Source organism: Filobasidium floriforme (assembly GCF_021052385.1).
Source record: "Filobasidium floriforme strain CBS 6241 chromosome Unknown HD553scaffold_14, whole genome shotgun sequence".
NCBI classification, from domain to species: Eukaryota; Fungi; Basidiomycota; class Tremellomycetes; order Filobasidiales; family Filobasidiaceae; genus Filobasidium; species Filobasidium floriforme.
The window spans coordinates 873,839-893,694 of NW_025763635.1; the positions used below are offsets into that span (position 1 = coordinate 873,839).

Sequence of the window (19,856 nt, forward strand, 5' to 3'; positions counted from 1 at the left end):
TGATGCAGAGGCGGTAGACGAGGCGGCGAGTGGCAGTTTTGTGGCGAACGACGATCGTTTGCTTTGTGGCGACCGATGCCGATTCCATATATGACTGTCGACGACGCGGAATTCCAGTGATGGCCGACCCGTCTCGACCCCTGGAATGTGGTTTGCAACGACAACAGCCTTGTTCGACTCTCTTCTCCTCGTTTGAGTTTCATAGTGAGTTTCATAGGAGCCAATATCGACAGTGTCTACAGCACCATTTGTTGATTGCTGTGTCGATCCGCCATTCCTCAGATACCTCTCGCAGCTGGTCTGCCCATAGGAACCTACGCTCGCTGGACGTCCGTTACGATTCCTCTTCGGCAATTTTAGAAGGCTTTTTTTCATAATATCGATCAGGACAGGCTTCCTTCGACAAATCACAATCTCTCTCTCAACATGTGGGCCGCTTCTTTGATTTCCACCGTACTCATCTGCGCCGGCGCAGTCACCGGACGACCGGGTTGGCACTTGGACGAGTTCTTTCCTCTGGCTTCTGAGCAGCTGGATACCATCGTCAGCCCTAACGCGCAGTCCAGTCATATGCACCGTATCTTCGGTGAGTTCACGCGCGGCCTGAGACATCTACATGGCGATATCGATATCTCGACGCTCATGCTCTTCCTGGACGTCCTACAGGTGCCTCCGGTTTCAAGGCTGCTTTCAACTTTGACGACAACCGAGCGTCATCATGTTCGTCGGTCGCTTTCCAGGCCGACATGTCCAACTACTGGATGCCTCGTACGTATCGCATACGACATGGACGCGCGTGCGAGCCGAGCTGATTATGTGAACACGAAACGTTTCCGCCTACGGCTCGACAGAACTCTACTGGGTCGACGACACTCCCTCTGGCAAGCAGTTCGCTCCCTTGGGCGTTACCAGCCGTGTCTACTACTTCTTGTCCGAAAACACCCCCAACTCGAACGTCTCGGCCTTTCCCGATGGTCTTCGAATCCTGTCCGGTAACCCGAACGCCAAGGCGTCGACGGGTCAATACGCTTTCAGTTGTCAGAGGAACCGAAACCTGACCGATATCGTTCAGGGGCCCGACTTCAACTTTGACATGGACTGTCCTTTCGGAATCAAGACCAACATGTACTACGAGAACTGTTGGAACGGCAAGGACCTCTGGCTCCCTGGGAACGCTCACATGAGCTACCCTGCGGGAGGCAACCCTAGGTTCGGACCCTGCCCTTGGTCCCATCCCGTCCGTGTCCCCTCGATGATGTTGGAAGCCGTCTGGCTTCCGGGCGACTACGCCCCTGGTTCCAAAGTCAAGGGTCACCTCGCCTGGGCCAACGGTGATACCACCGGGTACGGTTTCCACGCCGATTTCACCAACGGTTGGGATCGGGACGTCTTCCAGCGGGCGCTCGACTCGCCTGCTTGTTACGGAAACGGTGACAACATTGCCATGTCGGCCTGTCCCGTCTTTGCGGCTTCGATGGACGTCAACAAGGCCAGGGCCTGTCGACCCACTGCAGGCACCTTGATCGAGCCTACCGGAGTATTGGAGAACGCTGCCATATCTGCTCTTCCCGGATGCAACCCTCTCTGTAAGTCACACGCTATTGTATCCCCGCTTTCAGAGCCAAGACTAATCCGGTCACCTGTCTTGGCCAGGGGGGACCGAGCCTACCAAGCCGACCTGCAACCCAGCTGTTCCCAAGCTCGACGGTCTATCTAAGCTGTTGGGTACGAACGGACCCCTCGTCGCCAAAGCCGAGCAACAACGACAACTCGTCCTGCCCACCTCGGGTGGCTGGAAGCGTATCGGTTGTATCTCTACCGGAGGTCTGACTAACCAGATCAGCTACCAGGATACCGGCAGGTTGACTCAGGACCGTTGTACCGAGACCTGCCTCGAGTCGGGTTATCGTTACGCTGCCGTCGGTAACCACGCCGATACCTGCTACTGTGGAACCGGGATCGACCCAGGTGTCGCTTTCCAGGAGGGAATGTGCACGGTTCCTTGTCCCGGAAACTCTACCCAGACCTGCGGTAACGAGTACATCGTCGACGTCCTCTATGCGCCCCCCGGTACCGTCGCCACAACCAGCGGACAGGAGCTCCGAGGATGTTACCAGCCTTCCGGATCTCAATCCCTGACGAGCACCGCCTTCTACTCTTACCTGTCCGGCGCTCTTACCAAGCAGACCTGTGTTCAGGCATGTGTCAACCGAAACGCCACCTGGGCCATGACCACCGCGGGAGTCAACTGTTACTGTGGAAACGCCGACCTCGAGGGAGCCTCGGCCACCGGTGGAAACTACATCCCCATGGATCGATGCGATCGTCCCTGCAGCGGAAACTCGAGCGAGATGTGTGGAGGTCAATACGTCGGTAGTCTTTACAACCTCAGCGCCTCTTCGGTGCCTGTCGCCCTGCCCAACAAGCCGACCGGTTGGTTGGGTTGTTACTCGGGCGGTGGAAACGCCGTTAGCGACGTCACATGGCTCAACGGCAGTTTGACCGTCGCTTCGTGTGTCAACGGATGTAGCGAGATGGGTTACAAGTACGGTTCCGTCTCGGTCGGTAACAGTGAGTTCTTTTGTTCTGCCAGGCAACCTCCTTCAGCTCGTTGACTTATGCTCCCCCTTTTCTTCGCTTCAGAGTGTCAATGTGGCAATACCGACGAGAACTTTGGATCTCGTCTTCCTGCGAGCGAATGCACTACCCCTTGCAAGGGCAATGCCACCCAGACCTGCGGTGCCACTTACTACGCCGAGATCTACGACGTCGTCAAGGGAGCCGATTACACGTATGACCAGGTCAGGGCCACCTACCCGACCGGATGGATGGGCTGTTTCGCCAGTACCGGTAGCAACCAGCAGTTGACGGACTACTCTTGGAGTACCAACAACATGAACGTGGAGACCTGTAAGGCGGGTTGCGTTCAGTTCGGATACCCTTACGCCGGTCTCAACAACAAGAACACTTGCAACTGTGGATCGGAGCCGACCTCGCGAAGGATGCCCCACGAGAACTGCAACTTGGCTTGTGCTGGCAATTCGACCCAGTTCTGTGGTTCTTCCGGGTTCCTCGACGTCTACAACGTTACCGCCATGAACTCGGGCGACAGCTCTTCCTCGACGCCTTCGTCTTACGTCGGCTGTTACCAGGACGCCTCCAACCCTCGAGGGTTGAACTCGTACACCTGGACTTCCGACTCGATGACCACGGCAATGTGTCGACAGGGATGTCTCGAGCTCGGACCGTACCAGCTCGCTGCTACCGAGAGCGGAAACGCTTGCTTCTGTGGCAACAAGTGGGCCTCGGGCGGTATTCTTCCCGAGTCGTCTTGTGCTACCGCTTGCAAAGGTAACTCGAGCGCGGTGTGTGGTGGCAACTGGGCGGCTTCGGTGTACAACACGACCAACGCGCCCATCGCTGCCGCTTCCAAGGCTCCGGGCTGGCAGGGATGCTACCCCTCGGGAAGCTTCTCGGCTGCCTTTTACAATTCGCCCTCGATGACGTCTGCGTCGTGTCGAGCATCGTGTTCCGCTCAGGGCTACGCCTATGCTGCGACTCGATCGGGTACCAATTGTTACTGTGCTCAAACTCTCCCGGCGTCCAACACTCGTAACCCTGGAACCAACTGTAACGTCGCTTGCTCTGGAAACAGCACTGAAACGTGTGGAGCTGCCTACCTGGTCGATGCTTACGAAGTGAAATCGTTGGGCGCTCCCACTTCTGGCTACGTCGGCTGCTTCTCCGATGTCAGCAAGGTCAACAACGTCACCTACGTCAGTACTTACATGACTCGAGACACGTGCAGCCAATACTGTCAGGCCCGATCGTTCCCCTTCGCCATGACCACGTACGGTAACCGATGTTGGTGTGGATCCAACCGACCCGTTCAGCAACGAGCCGACTCGGACTGTTCGACCACCTGTACTGGAAACAACACCCTCACATGTGGAGGCAACAACCTTGGTTCCGTTGTCTCGCTCGCGGGCGCCAACGTATCGCCTGCCATCTCTCTCGCCGCCGATGACAAGGGCTACGTCGGATGTTTCGCCGAGGGCAACCCCAAGTTGGCCAACCTGGTCGTTACCGTCGCTACCAACACCCCGACCACGTGTCAGAGCACGTGTAAGGGATTGGGATATGCGGTTTCTGGTGTCGAGGCAGGAAACCAATGTTACTGCACCAACGCCTTGGTTCCCGGGTCGGGCGGATACCGAGTGGCGGACAGCGAATGTAACACCGCCTGTTCCGGTGACGCATCTCTCAAGTGCGGTGGATCGAACCGTCTTGCGGTCATGACCACGGCCAATGCTGCTCAGGCTCCCACTTCTAACGGTATGGAAGGCAACATTGGATGTTACACCACTGGCAACGTCATCGCCAAGGCCACCTACGACGTCGTCTTTAGCCCCATGACCCCCGAGTACTGCCGAAGGACCTGTCGAAACAAGGGCTCATCCGGAGCCTTCCTCCTCAATGGAAACCGATGCTTGTGTGGAACGGCCGCGGATGCTGGAGCCGTGCAGCCCGCCACCGTTTGCAGCACCCCGTGCAGTGGAAACAGCTCGGTCTCTTGTGGTGGAAGCGGTCAGGTCTCGCTCTACGACACTAGCGGTGCTGGAGCTCAGGCGCCAGTTCTCAGTCAAGCCGGATACGTCGGATGTTTCATCAACGACAACCCCTCGGCCTTTGACTTTTCGACCACCTCCAGCTCGAACACTCTGCAATATTGTCAACGTCTGTGTACCTCCAAGGGTTACCCGACGTTCGGTACCAGCGGAATCTACTGCAACTGTGGAACAAAGCTTCCCGCCATGCTCCAGCCAGAGGCCAGTTGTACCACGACGTGTCCTGGAGCTGGTTCGACCGACAAGTGTGGTGGATCTTCGAGGTTTAGCGTGTTTACCAGCAACAACAGCCCCAATATCGTCACCCCGAGCGTCAGTTCCGCCAGTTCGACCATCGCATCGAGTTCGGCGGCGTCCAGCTCTCGACCGGTGTCATCGTCCGCGGCTTCTTCTTCGGCCATCCTGTCTTCGACATTGGCTCGGTCTTCCACCGTGGTCACGTCGGTCGCCAGCGGTACTGCCACTTCTCGCGCTTCGTCCGTTGCGCCGGCGACATCTTCTGGAACCGCTATCAGAACCGGAACGACCAGCGCTTTCGGAACGAGCACTACGGCCGCTACTTCTACAGTCAGGACTAGTACCGCTGCAGGGTCGTTCACCATCAGGACCAGTGCTACTGCGGCTACCGGGACCGCCACTGTGAGGACGACTGCCGCAACCGGGACTGCTACGGTCAGGACCAGCTCAGTAGCTACCGGTACCGGAACCAAGACGCTCCCAGGCAATAACGCCATCGTGACCGATAGCACAACTGCAACCGCCGCTTCCAGCACTGCGGCGGCACCCAACCCGACCTCCTCGGATCCCTCGAACATGGGTTGTTACGCGCTTGACAAGAAGGTCATGTCGGCGTTCGAAATGTCGTGCTCCACCTTGGACCCATCGATGTGCAAGGTGAGTCGGCGACGTCCGCGTTGATTTTATCCCTCGAACTTTTCAAACTGACGTGCATCTCTCTCTTGCAGCTCCTCTGTCGATACAAGGGATTCGCATACGCAGCTGTCACTAACGGAGACACCTGTCTCTGTGGAACCGGCTCGATGGGATTGGTACAAGCGCAAGCGACGACCTGTAGCTCCAAGTGTACCGGAGACGCCAACCAGACGTGTGGTGGTACCAACTCGATGGCCGTCTACCGTACCAGCGATGTCGCCCTCCCCGCCATGGTCGTGAGCAGGAGCCGAAAGGCCAACCTGATCCGCAAGGTCAAGCTGGGCAAGAGCAACTCGCGTAGGGCCGGAGTGCATCGTATCTGATAGGGCGGTGATACTGTAGATACTTTGCCGATGATTTAGGGTTGTCAATGATGTTACGAACACATGAGATAGATTCGATAGGTTCGATTTGACTGTCGGCTTTGCCAAAGCGCAACGGGAACCATGACTAGCTCACAGCTCAAGCCATCGCATTCACGAGTGACATTGATTCAATACTGACTGAGCGACATGAGGCTGAGGGCCAAGCTGAACCAAGGCATTTGAGCAGGTGGTTCCAGATTCAGATACGCGCGAGAAGGCTCGTCGGCGAAGACCCAATCTTGACACCACTTGTGTATCCCCGAACCTTTCCACATACATATCTGAGAGCAAATTCTTCTTGTTGTCAATAATCGAGATGTTGCCGTTTTTAGGCAGCACAATGGTAGGGATGTTGCGTTGCGAAAAGATGAATCAGGTCCCCTTGCCAATTGTCCGGCATACTACAACAGGATGATAAGTAGGGCGAGACTTGGCACCATCGAGCGTAGCCCCAATTTCAAACATAAAATTGGAGTGAGAGTCTGTATTGTATTGGAGACAGTCGACCAGGGCTTCGAGGCTTCGAGGCTTCGAGGCTTCGATGAACATGGACCCTGAAGCCGGGACAGACCTTGATCTCATTTTCGCTTGCTGTTCAAGAGATCTTCCGGGTCTCGTCTTGTTGGTCTCACCAGGTAAAACCAGCATCGGCAACATCTATTTTTCAGCACCCGCGGCTGGTGATCGTCTCTCGATGCCGACATTCAGATGATGTGATTATGGACGGATGTTGACCCTATAATAATGTATATACTGTACATCATCCGGAGAGTAATGTCACGTTGTGAGCCACGTCTGTCGATATCGCCGAATCGACCTTATCATGCACTTTCCTCAAAAGCTCAGGATCATGTAAAGTAAGAATATGACTCGGGGATCCCCTAACCCCTAACCCCTAAGAGGACGCACGTCTGCCCCCACACACTCGAGGACTTAGGTAAGCGAATCGTTACAGTAACAGGTGACCCAAAGACCTCACACCGCGCTTGATCACTCGACAAAATACTTCACCGGCGCACGGCTCGCAGATGACCATCATCGCTTGTTTACCCTGACAATGGTGCGTATTCGATTCGAAGTCCATTAGACTCGATCCTTGATCGTATGGCTCGGTTCTTGCTAGACCACGAGGCCACGATAGGCAAAGGGTCGATCGCGAATCTGCTGTATCGCAGGTTGTCTAGTGTTTCGAAGTTATACTTGTTTCGGTTCGTCACTGCCGTTCTGATCACGGCATCGCTGAGGCTTTTACGGCACGATTCTAGCCCTCAATCGGACGAGGAATCCACCGAGCGAGAGAGGGGAGGATGGAGGGGTTTTCGATCTAGATCGGATCGGTTCCGGAGAGAGCTGGCAGCTGGGGATCGATCTTTTCTTGGATGACGACCCAAGCTCCAAGATCACTTGCCATCATTGTAGATTTCCAGGCCGACATGTCCTTCGCTTTCTGTCTACGTCGACAAACATGCAGGTGGGCTTCATTCGACCTTGCGACTCGTCCACCCTCGCCACCTCTATCTCACTCATGCGGGATCCGCTCCGCCTCCGCGCCCTCCACCGAATGACCGAACCTCCAGTTGCGAGTCAACAACTTTTTTCGAGAGGTGGCACCGAATCGATGCCGGTGGATGACGATTATTGATGATCAATCACAGATACAGTGATACACGTGTGACCGAGGGTGGACCCATGCCCCCTGCCCACGCTGTATGTGTTTCGCCGACTTACAGCGCAAGACACTGGGCTCGGGGCCGCGATTTCCCATCTGTCGAGGCCTCGGTGGAGGACAGTGGTGCGCCGCATTCGCCCTTCGCGCTATCTTTCCTGCTCGCCTCGAGGTCCGCGGTCGATAGAGCGATGGCGACGATGGCGATGCCTTTTTTCATTTCACGTCGTAACGTCCGGGTTCGGTGAATCGTAATCTAGATGGAGGGAATGCGCCGCATCTCTTTCGAATTTTTCGCATGCCTTCGGTAATCTCGGTTCCAGTGTCGAAATGCGTTTGCTATATATAGAGAGAGGCGAGAACGATTTCCTAGATCGTCAGGGTGTGTTCGAACAAGGATCGAACGAATAGCATCTCTAATTCTCTAACCTAATTCCCATCTGCCTATCGCGTATCGCACGCACACTACACCTCTGATCACTCACTGCGGAAACAAACCTCGACCTCGACCTACTGTAGAGTATCACCATGTTCACACCAACTCCTCAGACTCAGGAAGAAGCTTTTACCTTGATCACCCGTGAGCTCTACTTCAAGCGAGACGCTTGTCCGAACCTTGAGTGAGTCCGATCCCCCCCCCCCCCCCCCCCTGTAGCCCTATACACACCTCGGCATTGGTCCGTCCCGATGTGCAGGTCGTACAATAGCCTCGCCCACGCCATCTCTCCATCAAATCATCAATCATCAACGATACCAACATCGTACTAACCCAACCTACCTTTCTCGCACACCGATCTTGCAAATTGTAGATACGCAGTGGACGTACTCGATCGATACGTCACCTCTAAACGTCAGGCGGGACGGTCGGACCTCGAAGTACGAGTAAAGTTGGGGTCGTTAGAGAGGAAGTTAAGGGGGGAGCCTAATGTGAGTTTGTCCTTCTCCTTTTTCTTTCCCCTCTTCATATCCTCTCCCGCTGTATAGATGATAGGACGTAAAAAAGGAAAGAGCGATTGGCGGAGACTGACTCGGACTACAATTCGGTCACTTCTTTCGGATCCTATAGGCTCCACCTGCTTGGCTAGACAAACTATTCCAAGAGACCCACTCCCGCTCGAACCTCTCATCCCCATCCCCATCCTCATCCCCATCCTCGTACTCATCCTCAGGGCGTCTCAACTGGAAATCCCTCCCTCTTCCCCTTCGTCGTTCTTCGGCCGATTCTACCAACTCGAGCTGTAATTCAAGTATCAACATCCGACGATGGGCGGAAGGGAGGGAATGGGACGAGGCGCCGCCGGCTTATTATAGCTATTAGACCCGGCTTGGCTGGGAGTTGCTTGCTAGGAGGCTGCGGTGCAGAGGGAAGGGCAAAGGGCAGGGGTTGATGTGCAGCGAGGATCGGGGATCGGGGATGGAAGGTCCGAGGGGATCAATTATATGGAGGAGACCCGAAGCTAGAAAGAAGGCAGAAAGAAGGATCTCCGCCAGTAACCTTTCTCCAGGCTCGGGCGATGAAATGGATGATCCAACACCACACCCCACACCAACACACTGTATCGAGTATTGTAGAGTATTGAACGGCCGGTGATCATACTATGACCGGCACATAGAGCTCCGTCGACTCTTAACATTATTGTAATCGTATATGTAAATGCGATTCCTCGCGAAATGACAATCTTGTTCAATAATGTTGAATATGTTGTCTACGTCTTCCTACTGTAGGGGCTGTCAGCGTCGATCACTAGGGTAAGGACGTCCGGTGCCGGCCCGGAAACCCTCGATATACACTGTCGTCAATTTAGACGATCGCAGCCTCGAAGGCCTTCAAATCGAGGAGGTAGTCTTGTCTCGCCTTGGCTTCCTTGTGAATTGTGTCGTAGCAATCCCGCTAGACGTCATCTTCCCTCCATCTGTAAGTGGACACCAAACACGTCAACGCAGTTCCGTTCCGGGACTTGCTAGACGACTTACGCTCGAAGACTCTGTCGCTGCCCTAGATCGCTCCTCGTCTCCGCCAACATCCTCAGATACATCTCTGCTAGTACGAGACTGCCCGGTATACCCGGATGCAGCTCGTCCTTCAACCACGAATCGTCCTGGCCGATCATGTGGTCCGCCCAGTGCAAAACGTCCAGCCCGAGCTCTTGTGCCACCTGCACCTGAGCTCGTCTCAATTGCACGACCCGAAGTCTGGTAAAAGGCGCTCGTCTGACCCCTCCAGCGTTCATGTTGGCGGAACGGAACCATCCTCCGGCGTTTTCACGAGGGTCGTGGATGGTCCTGATGACCACCTTGGCCTGCGACCATGCCGTCTGTACCCGCTCGACGTACATCCTCAGCCGGTTCTTGAAATCCTCCAACCATTCTTGGGGCAAGCCTATCTCGTCGTCCGACGAGTGTAGGTCATACGCTGTACGCTGATATCTAGCCAGTTCCCACAGGCCGAAATTGATAAAGACGGCGTGGTAGGTATCAGGTTCGGCGCCCCACATGGTCTTGACCTTTTCCAGCCTGTCTTGCGTTCGCCAGGCTGTGACCTCTTGGTGCGACGCTCGATCTTCCCATAGATCGTCGTCGTCCGTGCCGTACATGTGCATAAAGTCGACCCGGAGTTGAGCTTGGGCGCGCATCTTTGCTTTCGCCACCAGCTCGACTTGGGCTTCGTTGCGCCCACTGCTGAGAAATTCTGGGGATTGATTGACATCGACGTCGTTGGCAAAGTCAAACTCTTGCTCAGTGGTTCCCGGCGGAGGCACGATGGGGATGACCATCATCCTCGGCGCCCCCTGAGTCCATCCAAACTCCTTCAGTACCCTCGAGTCGTCCATATCGCACTCGGAAAAGTACCTGGCATCGTTCGTGACCTCGTCTCGCAAGTACATGAGCATGTACCGATCCACGCTGTCTCCAAGGATGAGGGCGCGTTTGCCGGCGAGGTCCCCCAAGACGGGCGATCGGCTCTCGATAGGAGAACGACTGGGCTCTTCTTCTGATGTCTCAATCTGTCGGCCCTCTTCAGCTGCGGCTCGATCGAGCTGTCGAAGAAGCGTTACATAGGCCATCGTGTTGTCGTGTTGTCGCATAAAATGCTACTGCCAACGGTGCGGATCTCGTCACATCGCATGTCGAGGCGCTCGTCCCGTTCTGCACTGACAGTGTAGTACGATGCGAATGGGTCATTGCGGTCCAAGCGCATGACTCCCCCGCCGGAGAACCAGGCTGATGGAGGACTCGGAGGATCCGTAGATCGTGACCATCGATCCCAGTACGACGTCGATGATGGCGGGACGAACCGGATCGAGATGGTTTCATCCAACGATACGGCCAGCCAACAGAACAGAATTATGCAAAGCGTGCATAGCCCCAGCACTTCGATCTTGCGATGGGGTATTCCGACGACATAGGCCATCACGGGAGGTTGATTGCAGCAGGTCTTGCGAAGCGCAAGCTGGTGCGACGCTCGCATGAGGAAAGACCGATCGAGGGCATCGACTTTAACCAGGTACTTCGACAGTGCCACTCGAGCCAGAGGATTACTTCGGAAGACGAAAGATACTCCGGAGGTGGAGCCCCGAACCTAAAAGTCTCGGGAAGAGGAAGCGAATATGGTTCCATGTGATCTAACGAGGTACGGCAGGAAGTAATTTCCGATCAGCCGCGCTTGAGTCGCAACCGGAAGCGAACGATGTGAAACGAACAGGAGAGCAAAGAGCTCGAGCTGATGCGCCGATACAGTGCAAGCTAGCGGTGAGGTCGTTCAGAAGTCGCTGAATGTAACGGCTCTGGACTTGTCAACGGGTGTCCTGGGATGCCCGAAAGCTCCGAACAGAGCTGAACCTGTCGCTCCGAAGCAGGACAGGCGCGCAGTCTCGATCCCGTTCACTTTCTCCTTTATTGCGATGGATTGTGATGAACTAGCCCCCACTTCATCGGCTCGGTCTACATGCTCGCGAAATCTCATATCGTTACATCATCCAAGGGTTCCGAACCCAGCTGACTAAGCTGATGAGCGACTTGCCGGATGGCCAAGAGTTCCTGCTCTCTCCCCGGCAAAAAAGCGTCTTCGAACGGGATTGTCAACGGCCCATCATCATCCGGGTTCACTTCTGTTCCTTCTTCTGTGTACTGCTTCTCGATCGACAGGCATCGCGCCTCCCAATCGAATACGTATGACAGACGTTCGAGAGATGGTTCCGTCAAAGCATCCACAGGGAGTCGCTGCAGTTGCGAAAATACATCGACTCGTCCTTTATGAGAGTCGTGGTACTTGAGCTGGGTACGGACGGAGATCACCATGTCAGCCGCCGAGTTGGATAGAAGCGCGACGGGATGCTAACCATGTTCGCGTGAGCGAACCCCGGCTCTGGATGATATCTCGTATCGTCTGGCGCATCCGGCGGTGTCAACCCCCACTGAAGCATCAAAGACCGCCTGTTGAGCTCAGTTCGTTCGACACAGTGGAGTGGCAACGACTCACCTGAAGCATTGTGTGCCCACAGAACTGCTCTTGTCTGGTACCGTTTCGGTCTAGGTATCCACCCAGAGGCGAGTAAGATCGACCACTAGTCGGAGTCGGCAAGCCCAGAATCTTGAAGGCGTATCTCCAGGTGTCTTTGTCGCCGTAGCTAAAGTGATACCAAAAGTCGCCCTGCGTCTGCATCCGGTCTGCGAGCAACAGTACGGCTTGATTCCAGCCAAAGTTGCCCGTCCGATCGAATAGCACCTGGCCCGTCTCTTGAGCCCAGTCACCTCCACATGGCTCGCCGATGATACGCCAGATCGCATTGGCAGCTTCGATCGAAACCACGGTGGTCCTGGTAAGCCTGTCGTCAAGCCTTGCCATCGGACGACTACGCACAATGATCCTTGTAGATGTCTGGCCAGAAAACGCTGCCTTGACTAGCATACTCGACTGCATCAAAGTATTGCGAGATGTTTTGCAGCGGAATGCTATCCGAGTCGATGTACAAGAATTCGTCGAACGAGTTCCGCAAGAAAGCCCTGCCCTTGATGTCTGGATGTGGGAGAAGTAGAACATTCATTCAGCCTGAGGTTCCGGTGAAACTGGCTGTTTTCGGTCGATCACATCGTGTGCCATGGTATACATACAGTGTCGTTTCGCCCCAGTCTTCTTGCCTTGAATCTGCGGTCAAGCTTGATCAGTCTTGGTACAACGAGACCGAATCGCCCTACACTCACTGTTTTGAACGAAATCTTTCCGAACCTCTCGATCATCGCCTTGTCTCGCTCATCAATCAACTCGTCGGCGAACGAGAATATCTCCACGGGGATCTGGTTATGATAGACGTTCCTGACGAGATCGAGCGTCAAAGCGACCCGTCTCATCGTGCGCCCATTCCCGCCGGTCATGATCATCCCGCGAGTCTTTTTCTGCTTCGTTCTAGTCTCGGGCCAGATGACAAATTCTCCTCGTTTGTGAGCAGCTCGAAGCCAATCGACCAAGTCTTGCCTTGCGCGCTTGATGTCCCCGGTCGTAACCGAGGACCAGTACGCTTGTTGATCGACGTGGAAAGAAGTCTCGTTTCTCCCTCCCAGACCCGTTGGGCAGAGCGCTTCACCCTGCCGGGCCATGTCCTCTGCGCTGGGGATGGGAACGTTGATCCATTCTTCGAGTCGGGTGTCCAGCGCGATCCATTCTTCAGCGATGTTCGACCATCTCCACGGTGTGGGAATACCATATGCCGCTTTATAGTCGACGCCGACATGGTTGTGCCATCCGGTGAATAGGATTACTACGCTGATGGTAATGAAAACGGCGCAATGGATCCAGCGTGAGCGAGATCGATTCGCCCAAGGTGCTGTCTGTAACATGCTTTCCAAGGATATTCCGAGGGAGATGGACTAGCCTCGATCGGATCGCCCGAATGGATAGTGTCGGTGAGAATCATTCTGCGGTCCCGGCTTACAGGTATATCAGGCTCCTGTCGACCTGAAGGCTCCCGCTGCGCTCCGGAGACGAGACGAGCCGTAGCAATCGAGCGATGGCACTATAGAACATATAGGCAGAGGCCGTCAGAGGCAAACACCCACCCATCGACCAGGCGGGAGCCAAGACGACAGATATCTGTTCAGCCGCGGCGCTCTCACGATCAAGGTTAAGGTTTCGGCGGCGGATTGATCCCGTTGAACTCGGTCTTCAGGAGAGGCGGGAGGTTCGTGTCCTGTATGCGTTGACAATGTTGGGGGGGACACGTTTGATACAGATCATAGCGTAGTCGGCATGGACTAGGACATCAACTTGGGTTTAGGTTACCAGGTCCTGCATGTCCGACCCAAAGACCCACGTATGATACGTACGATGCCGGTCGCACCGTTGTGTCAGTCGACGATGGCTGAAACGGGAGATACGAGTGGCGCGCGGAAAAGCAGCCACGAGGTCATAGGTTGACCCCATAGACAGCAGACTGGCAAGCCAAAGTGCGAGAAGAATTCACCCGGAACCGAATGGAGATTTTTCCATCGCTACTAACCCGCCAGACTCATCGCTGCGCTCGTGTAATAGCAGGAAAAACAATCGGCGGCATAGCAGCCTGACCGAAAAAGCGTGTGATCATCCGCGCTCGGGCAGTTTTTCTTCCGATCCCGCTATCGGCTTTGTCGCATGCTTCACCCGCTACCTACTTGGGTCCGAGAAGCGCTGCCAAGTTGTAACACTATAGGCCTTGATTGTTGTTGTCATCGAGCTGGGGCGAGTCTGGTATAAAGGTAGCCTGCCGTCCGTCCACGATGCGATTCGTCTGTGAGCTGCGAGATGGGCGCTCTGCAACGACATGTACGGCGGGATCATCCATAGCAATCGCCACGAAATTGATACCAGAAGGATGGCAAGACAATCACTCTCTCCGATCGAGCAACTCAAGCCTCGGACGAGCGCTCGGAACCTCAGTGGCCTGTTGCGATACATCACTGCAGCGCTGGCACTGCTTCTGACGCTCAACTCCATCACCCATTTCAACACGACGAGCGCACCTTTTCAATGGTTCTCGCTCCTGCTCCCATCGACGTCGAACGATGGCCTCCATCCGACATACTTGCGCCACCTGGCCTCGTCTCTACAAAAGACTGAACATGGCGGCCTGTCCCCAAAGTTGGGGCTGAATATCGGTCGGTATGCAAGAGTCGATCCACTCTACCCCTCGGGTTATCAATGGATCGACTCGGACACCCGCGAACCGTTCCACAAGGACTATCGCCGCTGGGCCAATACCAACAATGCCATCTCACGATTACCTCCCGGGAGCGGCTTCGACGCCCTCGTCGTCGCCCGAGGTATGTCGAACGAGTACCAATCTGCCGAGGACCCGCAAAGCGACAAGACCTCGTGGTTGCGCAATAGCACACTTATCGGGTGGGTGTTTATGGGCCTCGAGATCTGACGTTTTTTGTGCTAAACGGATCATACAATTTGCTACAACCTGGCGCCACCAGATTCTATGCAAACTTTGACGAAAAGGCAAGCATTTGGAAGCGGGCGGGTCCTGCGCCTTACGTCTTGGACCTGCCAGTCTGGCGCCAAACGCCACGCCCCTGCCTCGATCGAGTCGAAGCAGGTCCGGAAGATCCGCGCCTAATGTGGACCGACGAGGGACAGCTCTTGCTCGTCTTTGGAACCACGTCACAGGTATCCAAAGTCTGTCGTTCGATGGCCGTCGTCGACCTCCGTGTCGTCTGGCCCGAGTTTGCGGATCTGATGACTCGGCTCGGACATGGCGACGTCCCGCTTCGTATCGAGGCCGTCACCGAACTGGGCAAAGAGGGTCCCAAGGAGCCTTACGAGAAGAACTGGGCACCGTTCTTCGCTGGCGCATCGGCGCCTTCTCGTCGAGCTCGTATCTACCGGCCCTGGTTCGACTCGTCGAGCGAAGGCTTTACGCCGTCCAACTTTCCGCAGTTTCACGCCAACGTAGTCCCCTCGATCGTTCTACAGACGGCGAGCGATCCGGACCTCCTCGCATTGCCGGTAGAAAAGGTAGCTTTGACGGGCTCGACCACAAAGACCGACTACATGACCCTGGTCGAATCCGAATCATCCACTCCGTCGATCGCCAATGACCTCCTTTCCGAAGCTGCAAACACCTGCTTTCAAGCGAGCTTCCCAAACTTTCAAATCCATTCGATACATCAAGCTACGCCGTATTACAGGGTGACTCTGTGTCCTCGCGGGACTTGCAAGCCGGACTCGACCAACACCGTCCTGTTCGCGTTGGGTCATCTCAAGATATCTTGGAACGAGTACAGAAGGTAAGTTCATCGTCCCCTTGCCGAGAATCGGCACATCCATACTGATTTTATACCTTGCCACAGATTCTTCATGACGCTTTCGGTGGATGCACCACATGCGCCTATATCCGTTTCTCAGCCGGTTCATCTAGGTGAGCATCGTCCCGGGGTGCTCTAGTCTGGCCCATTAGTCGGGGTACTGACAATGCCTGACTTGCTCGCTTGTAGGCTCACACGAGTTCGACTCGGGTGTAGTCTTTGCGGTCAGCGCGGCATTCTTCCCCTCGTCGCATGTGTTTGGTGGTTCGGACGGCGCCAATGACAATACCACGGAGAGCGATCCTTTCTTCAAGCAAGAATCGTGGGACCCGTCTCCGGAATCACACCTCGGCCACGGGTGGTTGGACGATACCCTCATCATCGGAGCCGGTTGGAAAGACACCGAAATGGCTTCGTTTCACATGCCGCTAGCTAGCGCTTTGAAACAGCATCGTCTGTGTTGATGGACTTTATTCTGTTCGATCGAGGGCGTCTTGGGATATTGCGTGTCGTTCTCTGTAGGATCTGCATAGACCTGTTGACTCAGGAGTAAGGTTGTAACGCTATCATAATATCATCGACTTTTGCGTATACCGTCGAGAAGGTGCCAGGCCAAAGCTTCCGTCTGAGGGTATCATCACGGGACTGTTTTCTCGCTAAGAGTTGAACGACTGGAAACTGGTCTAGGTGCCGGGCCTTGAGCGGAAGCACAAGACACTGTAGGTCTTGAGAAGACTTTAGTACTTGGAAGTTGGGACTATTCGATCCGTCGTGCAAAAGATACTACAAGCCGGATATGGCATCTGTTCGTCACCACCGCGCACTCGAAAACAACATAGCGGGAAGATGATTAATGTTACACCTGACTGAAGATTACATCTATAGGATACAACATTCGGATCGCATTCCAAATTTAACGACTAGATGCCCTGCTTGCGTGATGCTATCCTATCGTACCCGTCGGCTAAATCCAATCCTCCAATTTCCGATGGTACCGCTCACACGTCTCGTGAGGTGGAGCTTCGGCGCAGACGAGGAACGCAACGAGCTTGTAAGTATTGCGATATGCATCTAGAGATTCCCCACCCATAGTCACGCGAGTCGTTCCTCTCTCTGTCATACTTCTATACCGTAACCCTCCATGATACAAAGCCGAAGGAAATGTCCCATTCTACACATCGATTGTCGAGGGGGCGTTACATGTAGTCGTGATTCCGTGATTCGTCCAGCATCATGTGGAACATTAGATCGGCCCAATAGTTCTGGACTCCCACGCGGCACCAGTGCAAGCAGTCGTTGCCAGGGGCTGCAAGAAGGATCGATCGAACGCATGTAATTCAGTCACGTCGAAATTTTGCGAGGTAGGATGTGCGATAGTAGCAGTGGTAGGTAAAACTCCACCACGCCACTCACCCAAATGCGCATCGGCCCGCTTGGCAGACATCGGCCAGACGTCCATCACCCGGAAACCGGGATTACGTCCAGCGGAATCGAGCTCGGGATCCGCCATGAAATCAAAGGCCCCAGGCGCTCTGCTCGATGATCGGGCCTTCCACATGATCCCGTTGAAGGAGGAGAACGTGTTGCTGCACAAGACGCGAGCGAGAGGTATATACGTAAGTTTGTGTGTATGTGAGAGAAAGGTAAGACGCCGGGACTCACTAGTTGTGTGCGTTGGCTCGAATATCAGCCTCGGACCTGAACCCCGTCTGGTAGTTGTCCGCTGCGAACGTTGCCCGCAATCTTGTTCAGTATCAACGGGGCGGCTAGCTGATATCTCGCATGCCTCCTGCTCACGTTGCCAAGCTGTCGCACAGCCTACATGACCCGGCGCCATCGTCCTGATCACGGGGGAGAGGGGGATCGGAGCGTTCCTCAATTTCTCCTCCATCATGTTGACCTACGACGCGACGGGCAAAGGTTCGGTTTTCCCAGGTCAGCGAATTTGTAACGATAGCCGCCTCGGTCACGGGGAACTACGCAGGTGATACTAACGATATTCTCCATCCCTTCTAGGTAATCGAGAGGGGTCAAGTCTTTACCCAGTTCGTACCAAACCAGATGCGCCCCGAGGTTCAATACGATCATCGTGGGTTCCTCCAACGCCTCGCTATCCGGCCTGATGAACACCTCTGTCCTAGTCGCTTGCTCGATCATCGGTTCGTACCAGTCCTTGCCGGTCTCCCTCTCCGGGTTCAGGCTGTACCGGTCCCCGGCAAAGGCGAACGCGGAGACTTTTTCCAGGTCGGTGGCGAGGTGGTGATGTCGCCAGAACTTGATCAAGGGGGTACGGAGCCTGTCCTCGGTCACCCCGGCTTCGGCGAGTAGGGAGGGGATCTCGGGGTGGGAAGGGACGAGGTGGAGACCGTTCTCCCACATCCCGCTAGAGGTCGCTTCGAGCAGACCGTCGGTGATGTCTCGGCCGAACATGGTGATGAGGACCTGACCTTGATGTTCGGTGATCGAGTCCCCGATCAGCCTACAGTAATGTCGCCCAGACCGCGACGCATAGTATTTTACACGGAGGGTCAGCTCGCTTGGTACCGCTTCCCTTTGGACTCGGCGCGGCAGGGGCACTCACACGAGCCCATTCCTACTCCTCAACAACCGTTTGATCAACCCCCTTCTATCAGGCTTCAACATCGTACACCTCCGAAACCCTTCCTCCTCGTCTTCGTCCTCTTGCGTCCCGAGTTCGTCTTGTCTTAGCGGTTCTCTACTACTACTACTCCTGCGTGCGCCGTTGTAGCTTCTTCCCTTCTCCTTCCGGCGAGGGACCAAGTACGGACTGGCCACCTTGATCGTCCGGACGGTGGTATCGGAGAGATCGTGAGAGGTCCCGTTGGTCGATGATATCGGACTACAGGCGTTGTTCCATTCGGGCTGGATGGTACACGAGACGGTAGATGTCAGTATCATGCGCCCAGTCCGGGTACTTTAGAAGAGAAGGCAGGGCAGAGAAGGAAGGGATGGCGTCGGCACAGAGAGGCCAGGAGTGATTTCGACTTACAGCCAATTGATACCTCTCAGTAACCTCCTCGAGAGACCGGAGCGGCTTGTCATCCAACCATTCTCCGTAGACGATATCCTCCACCGAGCAGATGTTATTGTCGTTGTCGTTGTCGTCGTTGTTGTAATTATTGTTGTTATTGTTGTTGTTATTGTATCTCCAGGAGATGGTGTTGGAGTAATAATCTGATCCGAACATGACGGTGAATCCGTTCGGGGTCCATCGGAGCGGGAGGTCAAGGTCGAGGTTTTGGGAGAGGATGCCACCTAGGAGGACGGACGTAAAGACGAATATGAGGAGGACGACGGCGATCCTTATAAGGGCAAAGTTGCGCTGGCGGGTCATGGTCGAGAGGTTGGGTTGGGTGGAGCCAATGATTTCGGTCAAGGCGAGGCGAGGCGAGGCAGAGTATAGCACTGCACGGTAGGTCTTAGAGAGATTGAGAAGGGTCTGACGAGAGGGATGCGAGGTTTCGACGATATGATATGAGAGTCCGACGCTGATACAATAGTGATATAGTGATCAAGGGATCGGGGGGAACGGCGATGCTCAGACGAAAATTCGTGCCATAATAATGTATTCGGGGAACGATGAGCAGCAAAAACTTGACAGGTCTGCATTACAGGTCGATGGACTCCCGGAATCGGTGAGACGCAGGAGGCGACCTTTCCAAGCCACCGGGCGCGCCCCTTCTTGAAACGTCTTTGATCTCTGAGCGCGGGCTCGCGTTGAGTGTCGTGTCGCCCCGAACCCGGCAGAGTTCAAAGTCCAAAAGCCTCCGGCGCGCGCTGTGCCTGATCGACCGTAAGCCGGATCCGGATCCGTTGTTTCGTGGAAGCGAGACCCCTAAGCGGACAGCCAAGTGTTTCACGAGTCCGCCCTCTTGCGTGTACCAAGTGAATGCCGTCAGATGATCCTGCATATTCGTTATGGTGGACATCTGCCCACAACGCCGGGTCCGTCTTTGCCGG

At 55.1% G+C, this 19,856-nt stretch overlaps 6 protein-coding genes across 6 annotated transcripts; 3 read left to right on the top strand and 3 right to left on the bottom strand.

The window, feature by feature from the left end:
• Nucleotides 1-149: 149 nt before the first annotated feature.
• HD553DRAFT_331857 (uncharacterized protein) lies at nt 150-6,048 on the top strand. Its single transcript, XM_046182038.1, has 7 exons — nt 150-204; nt 283-586; nt 667-768; nt 852-1,586; nt 1,654-2,571; nt 2,644-5,522; nt 5,594-6,048. The coding sequence occupies exons 2-7, from the start codon at nt 427-429 to the stop codon at nt 5,882-5,884; spliced, it is 5,085 nt and encodes a 1,694-aa protein (XP_046035854.1). The 5' UTR covers nt 150-204; nt 283-426; the 3' UTR covers nt 5,885-6,048.
• Nucleotides 6,049-7,857: 1,809 nt separating this feature from the next.
• On the top strand, nt 7,858-9,275 carry HD553DRAFT_313643 (uncharacterized protein). Its single transcript, XM_046180257.1, has 3 exons — nt 7,858-8,212; nt 8,402-8,519; nt 8,659-9,275. Exons 1-3 carry the CDS (start codon nt 8,121-8,123, stop codon nt 8,908-8,910), a joined length of 462 nt encoding a protein of 153 aa, XP_046035855.1. The 5' UTR covers nt 7,858-8,120; the 3' UTR covers nt 8,911-9,275.
• A 167-nt stretch (nt 9,276-9,442) lies between these two features.
• HD553DRAFT_350903 (uncharacterized protein) lies at nt 9,443-10,657 on the bottom strand (the record flags this gene model as incomplete). Its single annotated transcript, XM_046183572.1, has 2 exons — nt 9,443-9,505; nt 9,567-10,657. The coding sequence occupies 2 exons, from the start codon at nt 10,655-10,657 to the stop codon at nt 9,484-9,486; spliced, it is 1,113 nt and encodes a 370-aa protein (XP_046035856.1). The 3' UTR covers nt 9,443-9,483.
• Nucleotides 10,658-11,552: 895 nt separating this feature from the next.
• HD553DRAFT_343280 (mannosyltransferase putative-domain-containing protein) lies at nt 11,553-13,427 on the bottom strand (the record flags this gene model as incomplete). Its single annotated transcript, XM_046182860.1, has 6 exons — nt 11,553-11,867; nt 11,933-12,007; nt 12,073-12,386; nt 12,454-12,609; nt 12,705-12,738; nt 12,795-13,427. 6 exons carry the CDS (start codon nt 13,425-13,427, stop codon nt 11,553-11,555), a joined length of 1,527 nt encoding a protein of 508 aa, XP_046035857.1.
• Nucleotides 13,428-14,437: 1,010 nt separating this feature from the next.
• HD553DRAFT_343281 (uncharacterized protein) lies at nt 14,438-16,339 on the top strand (the record flags this gene model as incomplete). The annotated part of the gene is made up of 4 exons (XM_046182861.1): nt 14,438-14,964; nt 15,045-15,857; nt 15,921-15,988; nt 16,065-16,339. 4 exons carry the CDS (start codon nt 14,438-14,440, stop codon nt 16,337-16,339), a joined length of 1,683 nt encoding a protein of 560 aa, XP_046035858.1.
• A 372-nt stretch (nt 16,340-16,711) lies between these two features.
• Nucleotides 16,712-19,468, bottom strand: HD553DRAFT_350904 (uncharacterized protein). The gene is made up of 7 exons (XM_046183573.1): nt 18,886-19,468; nt 18,457-18,758; nt 17,871-18,354; nt 17,673-17,775; nt 17,538-17,598; nt 17,289-17,461; nt 16,712-17,181 (listed from the first exon to the last, which is right to left on the bottom strand). Exons 1-7 carry the CDS (start codon nt 19,228-19,230, stop codon nt 17,072-17,074), a joined length of 1,578 nt encoding a protein of 525 aa, XP_046035859.1. The 5' UTR covers nt 19,231-19,468; the 3' UTR covers nt 16,712-17,071.
• Between the last annotated feature and the right edge of the window lie 388 nt (nt 19,469-19,856).